Below are 15,112 nucleotides of genomic sequence, written 5' to 3' on the forward strand. Positions count from 1 at the left end.
GAAAAGATTTTAAATAAATAAAAGAAAAGAAATACATGCACCAATTGAACTCATTGCTAAGCACGGAGTGGGGGATATGATATAGACATTTTTAAATACATGAAATGTATTTTTAATGCGCAGGAATCACATTTTTTTCAATAGGAAGCTGCAGAACTAGGGGTCATATGAAACACTAAGGGGATAGACTCAGGAACAATGTCAGGAAATATTTTTTTCATAGAAATGGTTGTAGATGCCTGGAATACCTTGCCAAAAGAGGTGGTGAGGACAAGAATGGCAGCAGAATTCAAAAGGGATTTCTAGTGGTTGGAGGAAAAAACTGAATGAAGATAATTGGCTGGGATTTTTATGAAACTTTTCTGCATGGTGATAAACTGCATGGTGCAGCAGTTACAACCCTAAACAGAAGGAATGGACATAATCTGCATGAGCAGCAGTTCCATCCCTAACCACCTTGCTGGGCAGATTGGGTAGATCTTGTTTGTCTTTATTTGCTATAATTTGATACTGAGTAAATTGTAAAGGAGTCATGCATATAAAAATGGCATACGTTCACTTATGCATGACATTCACGTGTATTCCATATTTTTTAAACAGTTCATATATGCATATACTCTTGTGCTCATGAGTAAAAGTGTATGCGAACAAAGTGAGCATGTTAGGGATATGGAGAGTGGTTTGTAAATTTGAGTGTATTTTGTTATTTTATAAACAGCGACATAAGAATGCGTGAACAGTTTTAATTCAGCTATGTAATCCACGGAATTCAAACTTCCTTTGTCTTTTTTTACTTTGTTTGGTGGGCTGGCTTTATCTGGTGAGTGGACACTGCAGCAGGTTAGGGGGAAGGAGGAAAACAGGAAAATCTTTGTCTTTACACAGAAGGCCTTTAAACATTTATCGGGTTTGTCCTTCTGTCTGAAACAACATACTCCTTATCTTGTTACTTAAGACCCTGATAATCTTCTGGCCCTTTAGGAAACTACCAGAACCCCAGGAGGTAACTATTGATGGAGAGATAACATACGAAGTCAAGGAAATCCTAGATTCCTACTGCAGGGGTAAAAGGCTTGCCTTGGAGGACTATGGCCCAGAGATCCCTGGGAGACTGCTTCCAAATTTTGGACTGTAATCTACTGAAGGAGTTCCTTCTACACCACCCTGGGAACCCCTGAGCCTCTGGGAGGGGGCTTAAGAAAGGAGTACTGTTGTGTTTGGCAGTCCACAGGCTCCTCCCATGGACTGCTACACTTCCCCCTACTCTGGCCAGGCCTTCCTCCTCCTCAAGATGCCACCAGCTTGCCGCTTCCTCTAAAGCGGTGGGATGCCAGGCACCACAGGACACCACTGAAGGTCACTGCGGCAGGACACCGCCAATACTGCTAGTCCCCGCTGCCCTAATGGGCATGCACAGGCTGATTTCTCCAGCTTTAAGTGGCCAGTACTGGGAAAGCCTGACAGATGATGTCATCCTCTCTGGCCTATATAAGTATATTAAAACACTGGCAGATTTTATCTTCTATTAAAGGATGTGTTGAGAAACCAATTTTTGCCATAAAGAAGTGTCAAAGTCTAAGAGGGAAGTTGAAGCGTGAGCAGTGTGATTCTTTGGATAGTCAGGATTATGAACAAATTGCGTGTGGGAGTTGTTCAGTGTGCCATCATGTTCTCCAATGTAAAGAATTTTGTCATCCTAATTTATCTTATCCATATCGATTGCCAGGATTGGTTTCATGTAATACTAAGGGAGTGATTTATGCTATTGTCTGCCCTTGTGAACTTGTATATATTGGTCAGACTACAAGAGAAATCCTGGTATGGATTATTGAACATAGGAGCAGGATTAAGGCCATTAAAGAACATGTTCCACTCGTGGAGCATTGGGTGAAACATAAGCATACAGTGGATGATATAAAATTCTTCATGATTAAGAGGTTATACTTGTGTAATGGTGGTGATTTGTCGGCGAAATTGAGGAAGGTAGAACAGCGCTTTATTTTTAAATGGGGGACCATGAGTCCGGGTGGTCTTAATGGACCCATTGAGTGGAACGCTTTTTTCAAATAGTTTGGGGTGTGTAGAGATGGTTTGACATTCTGGTTCTATTAATCGGCACCTGATCGGTAAATTGCTGATTTAAAGGTCTCTATAAATGGGGTTGGTAACGGAGTTAGATCACCACGCTACAACATGTGATTTCCGGTAGTGAGGACGTCAGTCCCGCTGAAAGTAAGTAGAGGACATGGTGGGCGTTGTGAGAATGGCTTGTATGGGTAAGTTGTTTATATTTACTATAGCTGCGCTGTTCTTGTTTGTTTTCATTTATAGGCTTCTGTGCCTACGGCACATTGATGAAGAGATGTTTGGATAAAGATTATTGAAGTTGGCGAATTAGTGTTTAACTTGGATATAAAGAATGTGAACGGATAATACCAGCGTCTTCTATTTTAGGTTAGTATCTGTCTAGATGTTATTCCGTGATAGGTATAGGAAATCTGGAAATGTTTATGGGAGTCTATTCTGATGTTTTTGATTTTTTAGAAATCGTGAGGAACAGTATATCTCGGATTGATGAATTGTTTATTGTGCACGAGTCCCTGAAGAAGCCCCGACTGAGGGGAGAAACAAAGATCTTTTGTTGGACAGCTGAGTGTGTTTACACTGTGGCGAGCAAGAGGTGGCATTCACAGTGTTAAAAAAAACATCATGGATAGTGGATTATGACCTAATTGAGGCGAGCAGTGGTGGTTATCCACTGCATTAAGAATATATAATAAGAGATTTGTAAAATTGAACAAATAATCCATTGTGATATTCATGTGATTTCATATTTATAGTGCATTGATATAAAACTGATGGTAAAGTGTATTAGGGGTCACTATGTTTATCAGACATAAGTTTTAAAAGTTTTTAGTATGGTGTGTATGTGTATGAATGTGTGATATAGAGAACTTTTATTGTCTAGATAGAATGAGGATTGTGATATGATTCAATAAAGTTTGCACATTATTTAGTACTGTTTAAATATTCTCTGGGTATTGTACTATATAAGGCCATGGCAGACATCCCTCCAGTGTCTTGGTAACAGGCCTCCTTACCTCCTAGTAGCATGAATTGACTCAGCATTCCTGTCTCTACATTCTCTTGTCCTGAGCTCTTGTCTTCAGTTCCAGCATCTTCAGTCCCTATGTCTTCGCTCTTCAGTACTTGTGGTCCTTGTCTTGTTCGTTTCTCTGTGGTCAGTCTTCAGTTCCTTAGTGCTTCAGTGTGCCTTGCCTCCTGTGTTGCTCCTTGCCTGCCTCTCTGTCCTGCCTTTCCCTTTGGATGGACCATCTAGGCCATATTTTAGCTTTTGCTGTTAGCTACAAAAAAAATATATCCCAAGCTTTTTTTTCGTTTTCTGATCATGAAGAGATTACAATCAATGCAGTGGGCAGTATATATGCTGGAAGTCATAGAGTGGCCTTACATAGAACCCACACAGTATTGGCTAATAAAATGCAAATTTATGTGCCACTGAGGCCCCCCATCAGTCTATTGAAAGGATTTTACAGCTGTGAAACAATACCCAGTAGGGCAGGAGCAACTTGGCATTGTCCTGCCCCATTAGCACCACTAAGAAGGAGTAAAGGGGTGACAGGGTCTGCATTTTTTTTAAATTTATTTGATGAGATATGCATGCTATTTGCTGATAGCATGCACTATTTGTGGAAACAAAATACCATAAAATTTGGGGGGGTTTCACACTCTTTAGGGATGAAGTTTGTTTGAAACAAAACTAAATAAAAAATGCCTATTTTTGTTCAGGTTCTTTATTCATTGGAAATGAATGCACATCCCTATACATCAATATTCATAAGAAGTTGACATCTGCATATTGTTATTGATACTGGGGTTCTTATTCCATGGCATTTAACCATATAACTTGTGTGTTATATGGCTAAATGCCAACTTTTTAATATTTTGGGCACTTATCCAACTAAATTTTAACCAGCTAACTCATTATCTTCTAAAAATGTAGCTAGATAACATAGGGGCATTCCACAGCAGAGTTAATTCAGCCAGAAAAGTTTTTCACAAATGGGTTTCCTATTCTGGATCCCAATGCTATACTAATTACAAATTCTGATTTGATTGTAAACTGTTCATTTACATTCAATTTAATCCAACTTGAGTCCAACTTTAGGACAAGGTGGAATATCCAATGTTCATAAATAAATAATAAATCCTGGATAATTAACCGGCTAACTCTGTTCATGGTGTACAGCAGTCCTAAAGATAACCAAATACATTTCTCTGGCTAAATTAAGACAGTTGGGTATGTTCAATGGTATGGCTGTGTCACTGAATATCCCACCAGAGTTAAGTTTATCCAGTTAACTTTGCTGGTCAGGGAACAGCTAAATATTACTTCCCTTGGGCCTCATTTTCAAAAGCATTTACATGCTTAGAAATGGGTTTTATAAGTGAGCTTTTGAAAATTGCTACAATATGCGCCATTGAATTGCCAATAGGATTTACTCACATAAATGCATTTTACATGCGTAAATGGCTTTTGAAATTTGCTACTATAGCATGTTACATTTACACCGTAACTCCTTTGAAAATTCATCTGTATATGCATAGGACTGTTTTTATATTTTATTGTATTTATTACAATACATATCACTGTGAGCTCTTTGTTGAGTGGTTAATAAAGTTAAAGAAATGAAATGACATATTACTTTAGTATGTATGTTGATGATAAAAATGGGCAAATTGATTTCATCTGGTTTTAATGTGCTTATTTCAAAGCCAACCTGACTGTATTCAAACCATCTACTTTCTACATAACCCTGCAAACCGTGTTTGGACTGACGCTTCAGGTACAGCTTGTTCCAATAATGCAAGTCTTCATGACCCTGTCAGTGGCCTACAAGGCAGAGACTCTTGGTAAACATTCTTAAAATTTCATCCCTTCTCAGTAAATTGTTCTATACAAGATGCAATAGGACTAACACGGGTTATAATACCAACTCTGCTCTCTACCTGAAAGAGAAATAATTTTCACAGTTACATGACAAAAGTTCGTACGGAGAGTAAATTCCAAAGAACCCACAGAAATGAGATTTTCGAAAATTGCCTGCCTGAAAGTTGGGTAAAAGTATGCACATAGGGCCTCTATGTGCAAGGTTTCACCCACAGTTTGAAGAATATTCTTCTGGGCAGGATTGTGGCAGGGTTTAGAATTACATGCATGTTTTGCATTTTCAAATTTATGTACATGTTGTTTCTTGAAAAAACAGCTGTAATTGTGTGTGGGTAGTTTTGGTGGGATAATTTTCAAAAGAAAAGTTTGTATCTTCTTTGGCGTTAAGAATTGGTATAAAGTCTGCAGGTAAGAAGCACCCAAAGACTTTACACCAGTGTGGCCTGCACAGAAATTATTTAAACTCTTGTGGTTTTGTTTTAGTGCTTCTTCGTAATAAGAGTGGACAAACCTGATTCTTTGTTGATTCCATATCAGGATGGGACCAGGAATTTCAAGTATAAAAACATAAACAGCCCAAACATAGATATTAGAGGAAGCAACAATCAGCCATTGAAACACATGGATATCTGAACAGTTTTCTCCTTTACCGCCTCATTCTTCAAAATGCGTAAAACGCCTTAATGCATACGATAATTACCATAACGCATGGCGCGATGCAAATTTTTAAAAGGGGGGGGATTGGGGAGTAGTGGGGGGGGGAAGGCGGTATTTCTGAAAAAGTGGGATGGCTTTGCAAAGTGTGAAGCCATAACGCATGATATCACACAGTTTTAACACCGAAAATAACCACATCTTTTTTAATAGTGTTAAGCTTAGCGATATCATGCATTATGCCCATAACGCAATTTGCGATTTTTTCGTAAATTCCATTCTGGGTATTTTTAGGCTGGGGAAGGGCCTGAGATGTGGGGGGAGAGTGGGGAAAGGGCCTGAGATGTAGGAGGAAAGTGGGGAAGGGCCTGAGATGAGGGGAGAGAGAGCCTCTGGGGGTGGCACCATAGTAAGCAGCTATTTATGCTACTATAAGAGGCCCACCTAATAACTCGAGGTGAGGTTTAGGTAGTAGTGTAGGGGTTAGGGGTAGAGAGTTCATCAAGCAAGGTTGAGAGAACATTGAACAAATCTCATCGTTGTGTGAGTTTCCGCCCTCCGAAGGACATCAAATCTTCACAAGAGTGTACTGTTCTGTTTGTACGTCTCACTCTGCATGTAAAAGTGGCCCCTAACCCCTACACTACTACCTAAACCTCACATCAAGTTACTAGGTGGACCTCCTATAGAGATATAAATAGTTAACTACTACAAGGGCCTTGTAGATAGTCTCTCTCTCTCTCTCTCTCCTAGCGCTGGATACGAAAAGTAGGGTGTATCGCACTGCGCAGTAAACAGGATACCATCAAGCTAGGGCAAAATAACATAGTACAAAATTTCATCTTTGTGAGAGTTTCTTCACTCCAAATGATATCAAATCTTCACCAAGGTGTACTGTGCTGGACATACGTCTCACTCTACATGAGAAACTGGCCCTTAAACCACCACCAAAACCTCATCTTGAGCTATTAGTTGGCCCTCCTATAGAGATATAAATAGTTGCACACTGTGAGGGCCTCCCCAGAGGTTCTCTCTCTCTCCCCCTCCCAAGCCTAGAAATAGACAAAATGCAATTCTAAAAATGTTTCGTGAATTGCATTATGGCCATTTCGGGCATATCGTATAGTCTAACACCAGGAAAAAAGGTCTAATTATTTCCCGCGTTAACACAGTGCAATGTTATGCTATCGTACGGTGCAATATTGCTCCGCATTTCCCTAAATCCTGCCCAAACTCCTCCCTGATCCCACCTCTTCCAAAAATATGCATTCGCACCATGCGCTAGGGTTATCGCATACATAAATGCCATAATGCATTTTGATGAATGACCCGGTGAATTAGGTCACTCTGAAGGAGGATTTTCTCGTTCCTGGAATTGATTAGGGCTTGCATATGGGTCCCATCTAGCTCAATTAGGATCACAAAAGTGCTAAATCCAAGCCAAGGCATATCAACCAAGTTACACTTGTGGTGTATAGTTAGGTTGACACCAAAAGCTTTTTCATTGATCCAAGGCATTCCATAGCAAAGTGGCCTCTTTCCCTACAATGGAAGCATGCCTAGGGAAAGAGTCCCATGGCTGTTCCTTCTCTGGAGTTTGAGGCAGACATGGGTGCTGTAATCGGGTTCCTTGCTTTCAAACTGTCTCTTCCAGGTTCTGTTGTTTTTTCAGGTGGTCACTGTTCTTCTGGCATCGCCTGAGTCCTAGGAAGGGCATCAGCTGCTTCCAGGACATTTTCCAAGTTGAACTTTAGGTATCGACGTACCCACCATTACATAGGCCAATCGAATCCATCCATAAACTGCTCCAGTAGAATCAGTTCGGCTACTTCACTGCCTGCATTCTCTTCAGACTGTAGCTATTTCCAATCTGTATCCTTCAGCTGGTAGAAAAAGCTTCGGACTCACCCCAGGTTAAAGAACTCCCTACTGCAACAGTTGCTGTTATGCTTTCAGGGTGCAGCCAGCCCTATCTTGGCCTCTGTGTAGCTGGCCCTACCATCCTGGTCTGCAGCTTCAAAGGCAGCCTGAGTGCTATCTGTCAGTAGATTCCTTAGGTACATGGTCCAGATGGACTCCGTCCACCCTGCAAACTGGGTGATTTGTTCAAAACTGGTTAAGAAACAATCTGAATTTTCACCTAGACTCATCTTAAATAGGATGGGAGATAGCAGGGTATGCCATTCCATATGTACAGCTTGGACCAATTGTCTGAGATGCTCTTGTAGTGTCTGCTGCTGGGCATACTGGTTCTGCAGTTGCTGCTGTCCTCCACGAGAGCCTGCAATATTTACTCCATTTCAGCTTAATAGGCTCTGAAAGCACACACCAAAACAACATTTTTCTCTTTCGCCTAAGGGAAGAAAAAAAAACTCAGCCTGTTTGGCTCTGACTAAACAAGGTTCCTTCTCTCCAGGTGGGGCTCAGCCTGCTGCCTCTCAGTCATGGCTGTAGTCATAGCCAGGCCCCAGAGAGGAAGAGGGAAAAAAAATATTTTTTTTTTCTTTTGTTGCTACAGTTGTGGCAAGAGAGGCAATGGTTATGGGTCTCTGTCTCTGCAGTGGACTTAAAACAGAAATCACATTGCTGACACCATCTGTGGTTACTTTGGAGCAGTTTGGCTTGGGAATGTACTGGAGGACAGAGCACGCTGGACTCCGGCAGTCTTTTCGCACAAAAATTCTTTATTATGTACGGCAAAAAAAAGAACACTAAATAAAACAGGGCTGCTTACTTCAGAATAATGGCAAGTAACTTTTGCAAACTCCAAGGTAATTTACACAATTCACAAGTAGGTTGTCCTGGGGTATCTTAGGCTTTGCTCTTCTCTCCAGGGAGTCCTATTCCCTTTACATATGTAACATTCTATCAAGGAAACTGCCTTGTGACCAGAATTCTCTGCTGTACCTACTTGGAACTGGTCCCTTAAGATGTTCTAGTGGTTTCTCCTATATGCCCTTTCACAACCTCCAAATCTCTTTCTGGGAGCCTTTGCCTACCTGAAGAATACTCTCTAAACTATTTCAGTGATTGGTTCTACTGTACCTACACATTTTACATTAATATCATTATAAAATACAAGGAAACAGACACCAATCAGGGATTACCAGATATCTGTGATTTTGTAAAGGCCCAATAATATTCCACACTGTATAGCAGGGAGTCATATGTTTTAAACTAAACCTACACAACTGAAGAGTGGATCTAGGTGATCTGGAAAGGTCATGTACTACAACATCTTTGGATTTAGGAATTATAGTTCAACAAAACATACCGAGGTCTATATTAAAAAACCATTTAGACAGCTAACTCAAAAATTAGCCATCTAAATGGTAAATATTATGGCTCCCGGCTGAGGCAGGCCACTTCCGGCCCCCCTACCTCCTCCGACGTGGGCCGGTGCCTCCTCTGGCCGGCACAGTGTGTCCTGTGCCGGAGCCAGCTGACCGCGGCCTCCCACACGGCTCTGAATGTCGCCATCCTCCTTCCAGCGGGGTTCTCCCTAGGCGTGCGCACGCGGGAGACTTCGCCTCTTAAAGGGGCTGCGGTGGGAAACCTTGGCCTGGCCTCGATGGATGATGTCAGAACTGAGGGGTATTTAAACCCTGCCTCAGTCTCCAGCTCCTTGCCTTTACAACAGGTCGTCTCCTCGGAGTGCCAGTTGCTGTTCCTGACTTTTCCAAGTTCCTGATCCTGGTTCTTTTCCTGTTCCTGCACCAGTCCTTGGTTCCTGAGTCCAGTCCCGGTGTTCCAGTTCCTGCTTTCCTGCCCTTGCCTCTGTTTCTGATTCCGGTCTTCTCCTCGCCCTCCAGTTCCTGTGCTTCACTCCTCGGCTTGATCTCCTGGTTTGACCTCTGCTTGATTCCTTGTCTCTGCTTGTCTGCTGCCCGTCTTGATCCTTGGCCTGGTTCCTCATCTCTGCTTGTCTGCTGCCTGCCCTGGATCTTCGGATTGGATTCTCGTTCTGCACCTCTGCTGCCAGCCCTGACCCGGACCTCTGACCTTGCCTTTGCCTGCTGTCACTTCCGTTCTTGTCGAGGTGACCCGCACCTAAGACCTGCCAGCCCCGGCACCCAAGGGCTCAACCTGTGGGGAATGAGGGCTGGTATAGGTGAAGCTCCAGCCGGTTTGTCCTCACCTGTACCACCAGCCATTGACAAGAACCATTGGAGGCCGTCCATCAGTGGTAGTACCAACCCCCGTCCCAGTCCAAGGGTCCACAGTTCTAACAAATATGGCACATTCAGCTACTTATCCATCTAAATTATTGCCGGATAAGTATCTGCCTATGATTTAGCTGGATAAAAGAGTGGTGTTTTGGGGACATTCCAAGGAGGTGTTGAGTTATCCAGCAAACCTAGCTGAATATTGGGTATTTATTTATTTATTTATTTATTTATTTAGATATTTTATATACCATCGTTCCATATGTAAATCACAACGGTTTACAAAGTGACATTCATTATTATAACATAATTAACAGACAAATATGGTTACATAATATGCAAAGGTATGCATTTATCACATCTAATTTCTGGTACATCTAGAACATCTAGCATAGAGATCGGATAATTAAAATTATATCCAGCTAGGTTGTCTGGATAACTTTTGATCTGCTTCAGAGCGGGTAAGTAGCACATCTTAATAAAAGAAAAATAGTCACGGCCTCCCAGCCCGATGCCCAACCTCCCACCTCCACATGTCACTACCCGTTCCCCCTCTGCTGTCCCAAAAAGGTGGACAAAACTTAAAAACAAGCTTTAAAACATCCAAAAGAAGATCGTTGCCAGCCCGGGCCTCCTCCTTCCCTCCCTGCTAAAAAAAGTTTTTAAAGTTCCCTCTTCTGCCTCCCCCCACAACTCCCCTCCCCCACCCCAGGCTGACACTCTCCCATCCACCCATTACCTGCAGATGTTGACCCCTTTTCTTTGCCAGGATTGCTGGGCTATGCAATCCCATCCTCTTCTAGCGTTAATTAGGTACCAAGCGGCCTCTTTCTATCTTGGAATCCCCTGATGGGGGTAAGTAAGACGGGGGCTGTGGGAGAGCAGGAAGATATTTTCATTTTGGGTTTTTTCTAAATTTATGAGTCAACATGCAGCTGTTTTGACTGACTAAGTTTGGGATTTAGCTGGAGAAACTGGATTTTAAATTTTCTTCTGTCTGCCACTAATTTATCCATTTGTTTAGCCGGATAAAAGTTTGTCAGAGACCCTGGAAACATTCCAAGGGTGTTCTGGGGCAGGCTTAAGTTAGCCAAGTAACCTCTCCGGTTACTCCAATATTCAGAGCTAATCTGACTAAGTCTGGTCGAACTGGAGAGCAGTCCTAAGGTTAGTGAGATGCGTTTATCCAGCGACAAAGGACTTTAATAGGCTATATTCAGCAGAGCTCATAATCTGCAGCACTCCACCAAGTATCCATGAAATTGTATTCAGCTAACTTCAGCCAGATAAATTGTCTGCTTGTTGTGTTGCTGAATATGGACCTCTGTGGGCCCAATATTCAGTGGCCACTAAATAACCAAATAAATGACTTATCCGGCTCTCTTTTAGCTGGTCAATTTGTAAGCAGGCAATGGGTGGATCGGGGCGGTGCTACTTAGCCGGATAACTTATCCAGCTAAGTAGTGATATTCAGCCTTAGATGGATAACTTATCTGCCTAAGTTAGACCTGCTCAATAGCAGCTTTAAACTTAGATGGATAATACTTAAACGTCTAAGTGGCGATTTGTCCGAGGATATTCAGCAGCATAGCCGTGCTGCTGAATATCCCATCTAACAGGGTCATTCTTTATTCTGTGATTCTTTATTCTAATTAGGAGCAGGAGAGGAGTGTGAGCAGGGTTTGGGAGCAGTTATCTCCTGGCAGTGCTGTGGAAAACGAAAAAAACCCCCCCAAAAACACGAATTGGAAAAAAAACCCACACTATCCCTTCACATTTACTTTCTTATAACCCCTCCCACCATCCCGATCCCTCCTCAAGACTTACTAAAAGTCCCTGGTGGTCCAGCGGGGTTCCGTAAGCGATTTCTCCCTCCATGCCGTCAGGCTGTCGGGCCTGCTATGACTCAAAATGGCACCGATAGCCTTGTCCTTACGATGTCATAGGGGCTACCAGTGCCCTTGGTCAGCCCCTGTCACATGCTCCTTCCATGTGACAGGGGCTGACCAATGGCACCGGTAGTCCCTGTGACATCGTAAGGGCAAGGCTATCGGCGCCATTTTGAATACTGCAGCCGAAGGCCCGAGTGCAGGAGATCTCTCTGGACCCCCGTAGGACCACCAGGGACTTTTGGCAAGTCTTGGGGGGGATTCCTGACAAAGCTCATTTACTTGATCTTGGGCAACTAGTCACTAGTTTGATTCTCACCCACCTCCTTTCCCATCTCCCACCCACCCCAGGCTCTTTTTCTGTTAAATACATATCCCCTTCCAGTTAGAAGGAATATCTTGAAAATACGAGTCACTTAGCAATTTTGCAAAACATATAATTAACCTTGATTTTAGTGATTGATTAATTTTAGTCTTGTTGCTGGTCATTCACAAACTAACAAGAGTCACCTAGTTATCAATTTAAAAACCAGGGAGAATAACTTTAAAACAAGATCTCACTCCTCAACATTTAAACTAAAACTACCATGCTCTCCTATATTGCCCCCCCCCCCCCCCTTGTGCATCAGGAGCTCACCACCTCAGCAGTCCTCTGGGATTCATGCTGTTGTGAATGCTATGCTCCTCTACAGCTTGCTAACCCAAGGGCTGGGAGCTAGGGCCATCTAGTGGATCTCTAGGAGATCTCTACATTGATATCGTGCTAACCGTCGTGCTTCTTGTAAAATAAGTTTAGTTATGTTTATTATTTAATTAACCTTTATTAAGCTGTCTAAAATAGTTTGCTTTTATATTTTTCCAGTTCTAGATGTTCAATGTATTAGACTAAGGAATTGTATTTCCTGCTTGTTCAACGTTCACTGTAAACCGGCCTGATTTGCATTTTATGCAAGAAGGTCGGTATATAAAAATCAAAAATAAATAAATATACAAGGGAGTACCCTTACATCTTTAGGAATAAGGTCTGGGTTGGAAAGAAGAAAAGGTAAGTTATCTTCACTTTTGAGAAACCATTTTCCTTCTTTTTTGGAGTTTATTTTGGAGGAAGTGTGGTCCAACCTGCCTTAATTTCTTTGTTGCTTTTGGAGGTTTGCATTTTACTTGATACAGCAACTAAATTCCCTAAGGCCTAAGAAAGCTAGACACTGTTTTCAGGAGTCTTTTATCCAGAAATATCCAAGAACCCATCAAAGGTCAATAGAAGGGGTGGATACACATTCATTCCAGGAAGAAGGAGAGAAAATGGAGAAAAGGCACCTCTTCAGTGTTGGCCACCATGTGACAAAGTGGGTATCCAAGAGCCCCAAAATAGCTTAAGGATTGGTTCCAGGTATCTGGCCCAGTCTACCTTAAGGTTGAGTGTAGCAAGAGATTATGGTCCCAGGGACGACCCTACAGCTGAGTATAAGAACTAGGGGTCTACAAGGCTGAGACAGGTCCCCAGGACTCCAGATGAAGGCAGCTCCTGTATGATTTCTGACTTGAATGAAATGTTTGTGAAGTGAAGTGAAACTGAGTACAGAGAGATTATGTTTGTGAAGTATGAACATAAAGTTAGTGTTTGTGAAGTGAATTGAAACTACGTGAATACAGCGGGTTTAGGAAACCCCTGAGAATAGCTGGCCTGAGGTTATGAAGATAAAGTTTACATATGGAAAAATTATTTTAAAATATTGTAAAAAATAAAAGCCTTGACTGCTCTTGTTTGTGCCACACATCATAGGTCATCGGGATAAACTGGAGGATGTTGGATGAGGAGTAGTCATGTGAATCAAGCTATGACAAGTGGGATTGTATTATATGCCATCTAAATTTAGTGAAGAATCCCTGCAATTAAAAAGGGATGTGGAATTCCAAAGATTAAAGTAAATCATAAGTAAAGAGTCACAGATTTATTGGAAGAGGATTAGGTAATGGAATGTATTGAAAGAGGATTTGTAGATAGTTACTTACCTTCATTTACCATCAACAATCGTAAAGTCATGTTAGAATCACATCTATTGTCCAGCATGATTATAACTATATAGGTTAAAGACTTTTAAATAATGCTAAGGGCCTTGGAGATCTTTCTCCCTCTTGATAGGGAATCCTGAAAACAGAGGGAAGTTTAGAAAGTTCGGAAAGCTTAAACCCTTGGAATTGAGGGTGACTTGTGGACTCCTCAGTGAGGACTTCAGCCCAGGGGTTGCATATCTAATGCAGCACAGACACATGAACAGAGCCTTGACTACCGAGGACTTTTGTGGCATCAAGTTATTTTACAATCCACAAAAATGACTTCCTTTGTCTTCAGTTCAAATTCCATGAGTGAGGGAAAATTTGCCACGGCTCTGTTCCTCTTAGATACCAAAGCAAGTCCAATTTAGTTAAGTTATAGTTTTAGTTTAAATTAATTAAGTTGCTCAGCTACTTGCAGGAGGTCAATTTGGCAATTGCTGATTAATCCTGATCAGCATCAACTGATATGCACACTGCAGGATATATTAACTTTTATTGAATCATTGAAATTGAGGCTCTTCAGTTACTATGAAGTTACATGACTAAAAACTCTTTCAATTGCAGGAGGTAGAAAGGCAGGTCCAACTGTACAGTCAATATCCCAGCAAGCTCCTTCATCAACCCCAGCCACACTATTTTCTAAATAACTAATAAGGTATGGGGTTCTTGAAAGGAAACGCGTTCTTTAGCATTGAGAGAAAACTGTTCGGGTATTCATGTATTCCCATGGCTTATGGTTGCTTCCAAAAATATCTATGTTTTGTTTGAGCGGTTTCTGTATTTATGCTTGAAATTGTTGGTTCCATACTGAAACAGAGTCATCAGAGAATCAGGCTTGGTGCTGAGGAAAACTAGAATTCTGCCTATTCTTACTAAAAAAAAAAAAAAAGCACTAAAACAAAATCAGACTAGAAATGCACTCAGTGCACCTTCCCTCAAGCATATTGGCATCTGATAGTGCAGAACAAACAGAAATCCTCACTACAAGCTGTACTCTTCTCCTAAAACAGTCAAGGAAGTGAAAGTAAAATGGAAAAGCAGAAGATGGTGGACTCCTACTGAGGTCTTCTAATTGTATTGCATTGTATCATGCCCAAAGGTGAGGGAGAAGGTTTACAAATGGGTTACACATTTCATATACTGTATGTCATACTCTGAGTGCACTTCTGCTCCTCCTCCATACAAAAATGGGACCATATATTATATAGTCTATGTTTTTGAACTTCAGTTTCCTCAACTTCTATATTCTTCAGGATACCAGAAATGTTACTGCTGTTGTCTTCTACATACATGCAGTATAAGTCTTGTTGATGGGAAAGGAGAAGGAGAAAAGATGGGCACAGGATATTAAATGTATATACTTCTGTCTAGAC

General features: G+C 41.7%; 1 protein-coding gene across 3 annotated transcripts in view; it reads left to right on the top strand.

Annotated features, from left to right (window-relative positions):
- Window positions 1-15,112, top strand: part of LOC115079264 (mucin-5AC-like) — a 264,061-nt gene that overhangs the window by 90,219 nt on the left and 158,730 nt on the right. For all 3 annotated transcript variants that reach the window (XM_029582610.1, XM_029582612.1, XM_029582611.1), the window contains exon 13: window positions 4,798-4,935. In XM_029582610.1, the coding sequence (XP_029438470.1) occupies window positions 4,798-4,935 (138 nt within the window). The remainder of the gene's footprint in view (window positions 1-4,797; window positions 4,936-15,112) is intronic.

This window comes from Rhinatrema bivittatum, chromosome 17 (genome assembly GCF_901001135.1).
Source record: "Rhinatrema bivittatum chromosome 17, aRhiBiv1.1, whole genome shotgun sequence".
Lineage (NCBI taxonomy): Eukaryota > Metazoa > Chordata > Amphibia > Gymnophiona > Rhinatrematidae > Rhinatrema > Rhinatrema bivittatum.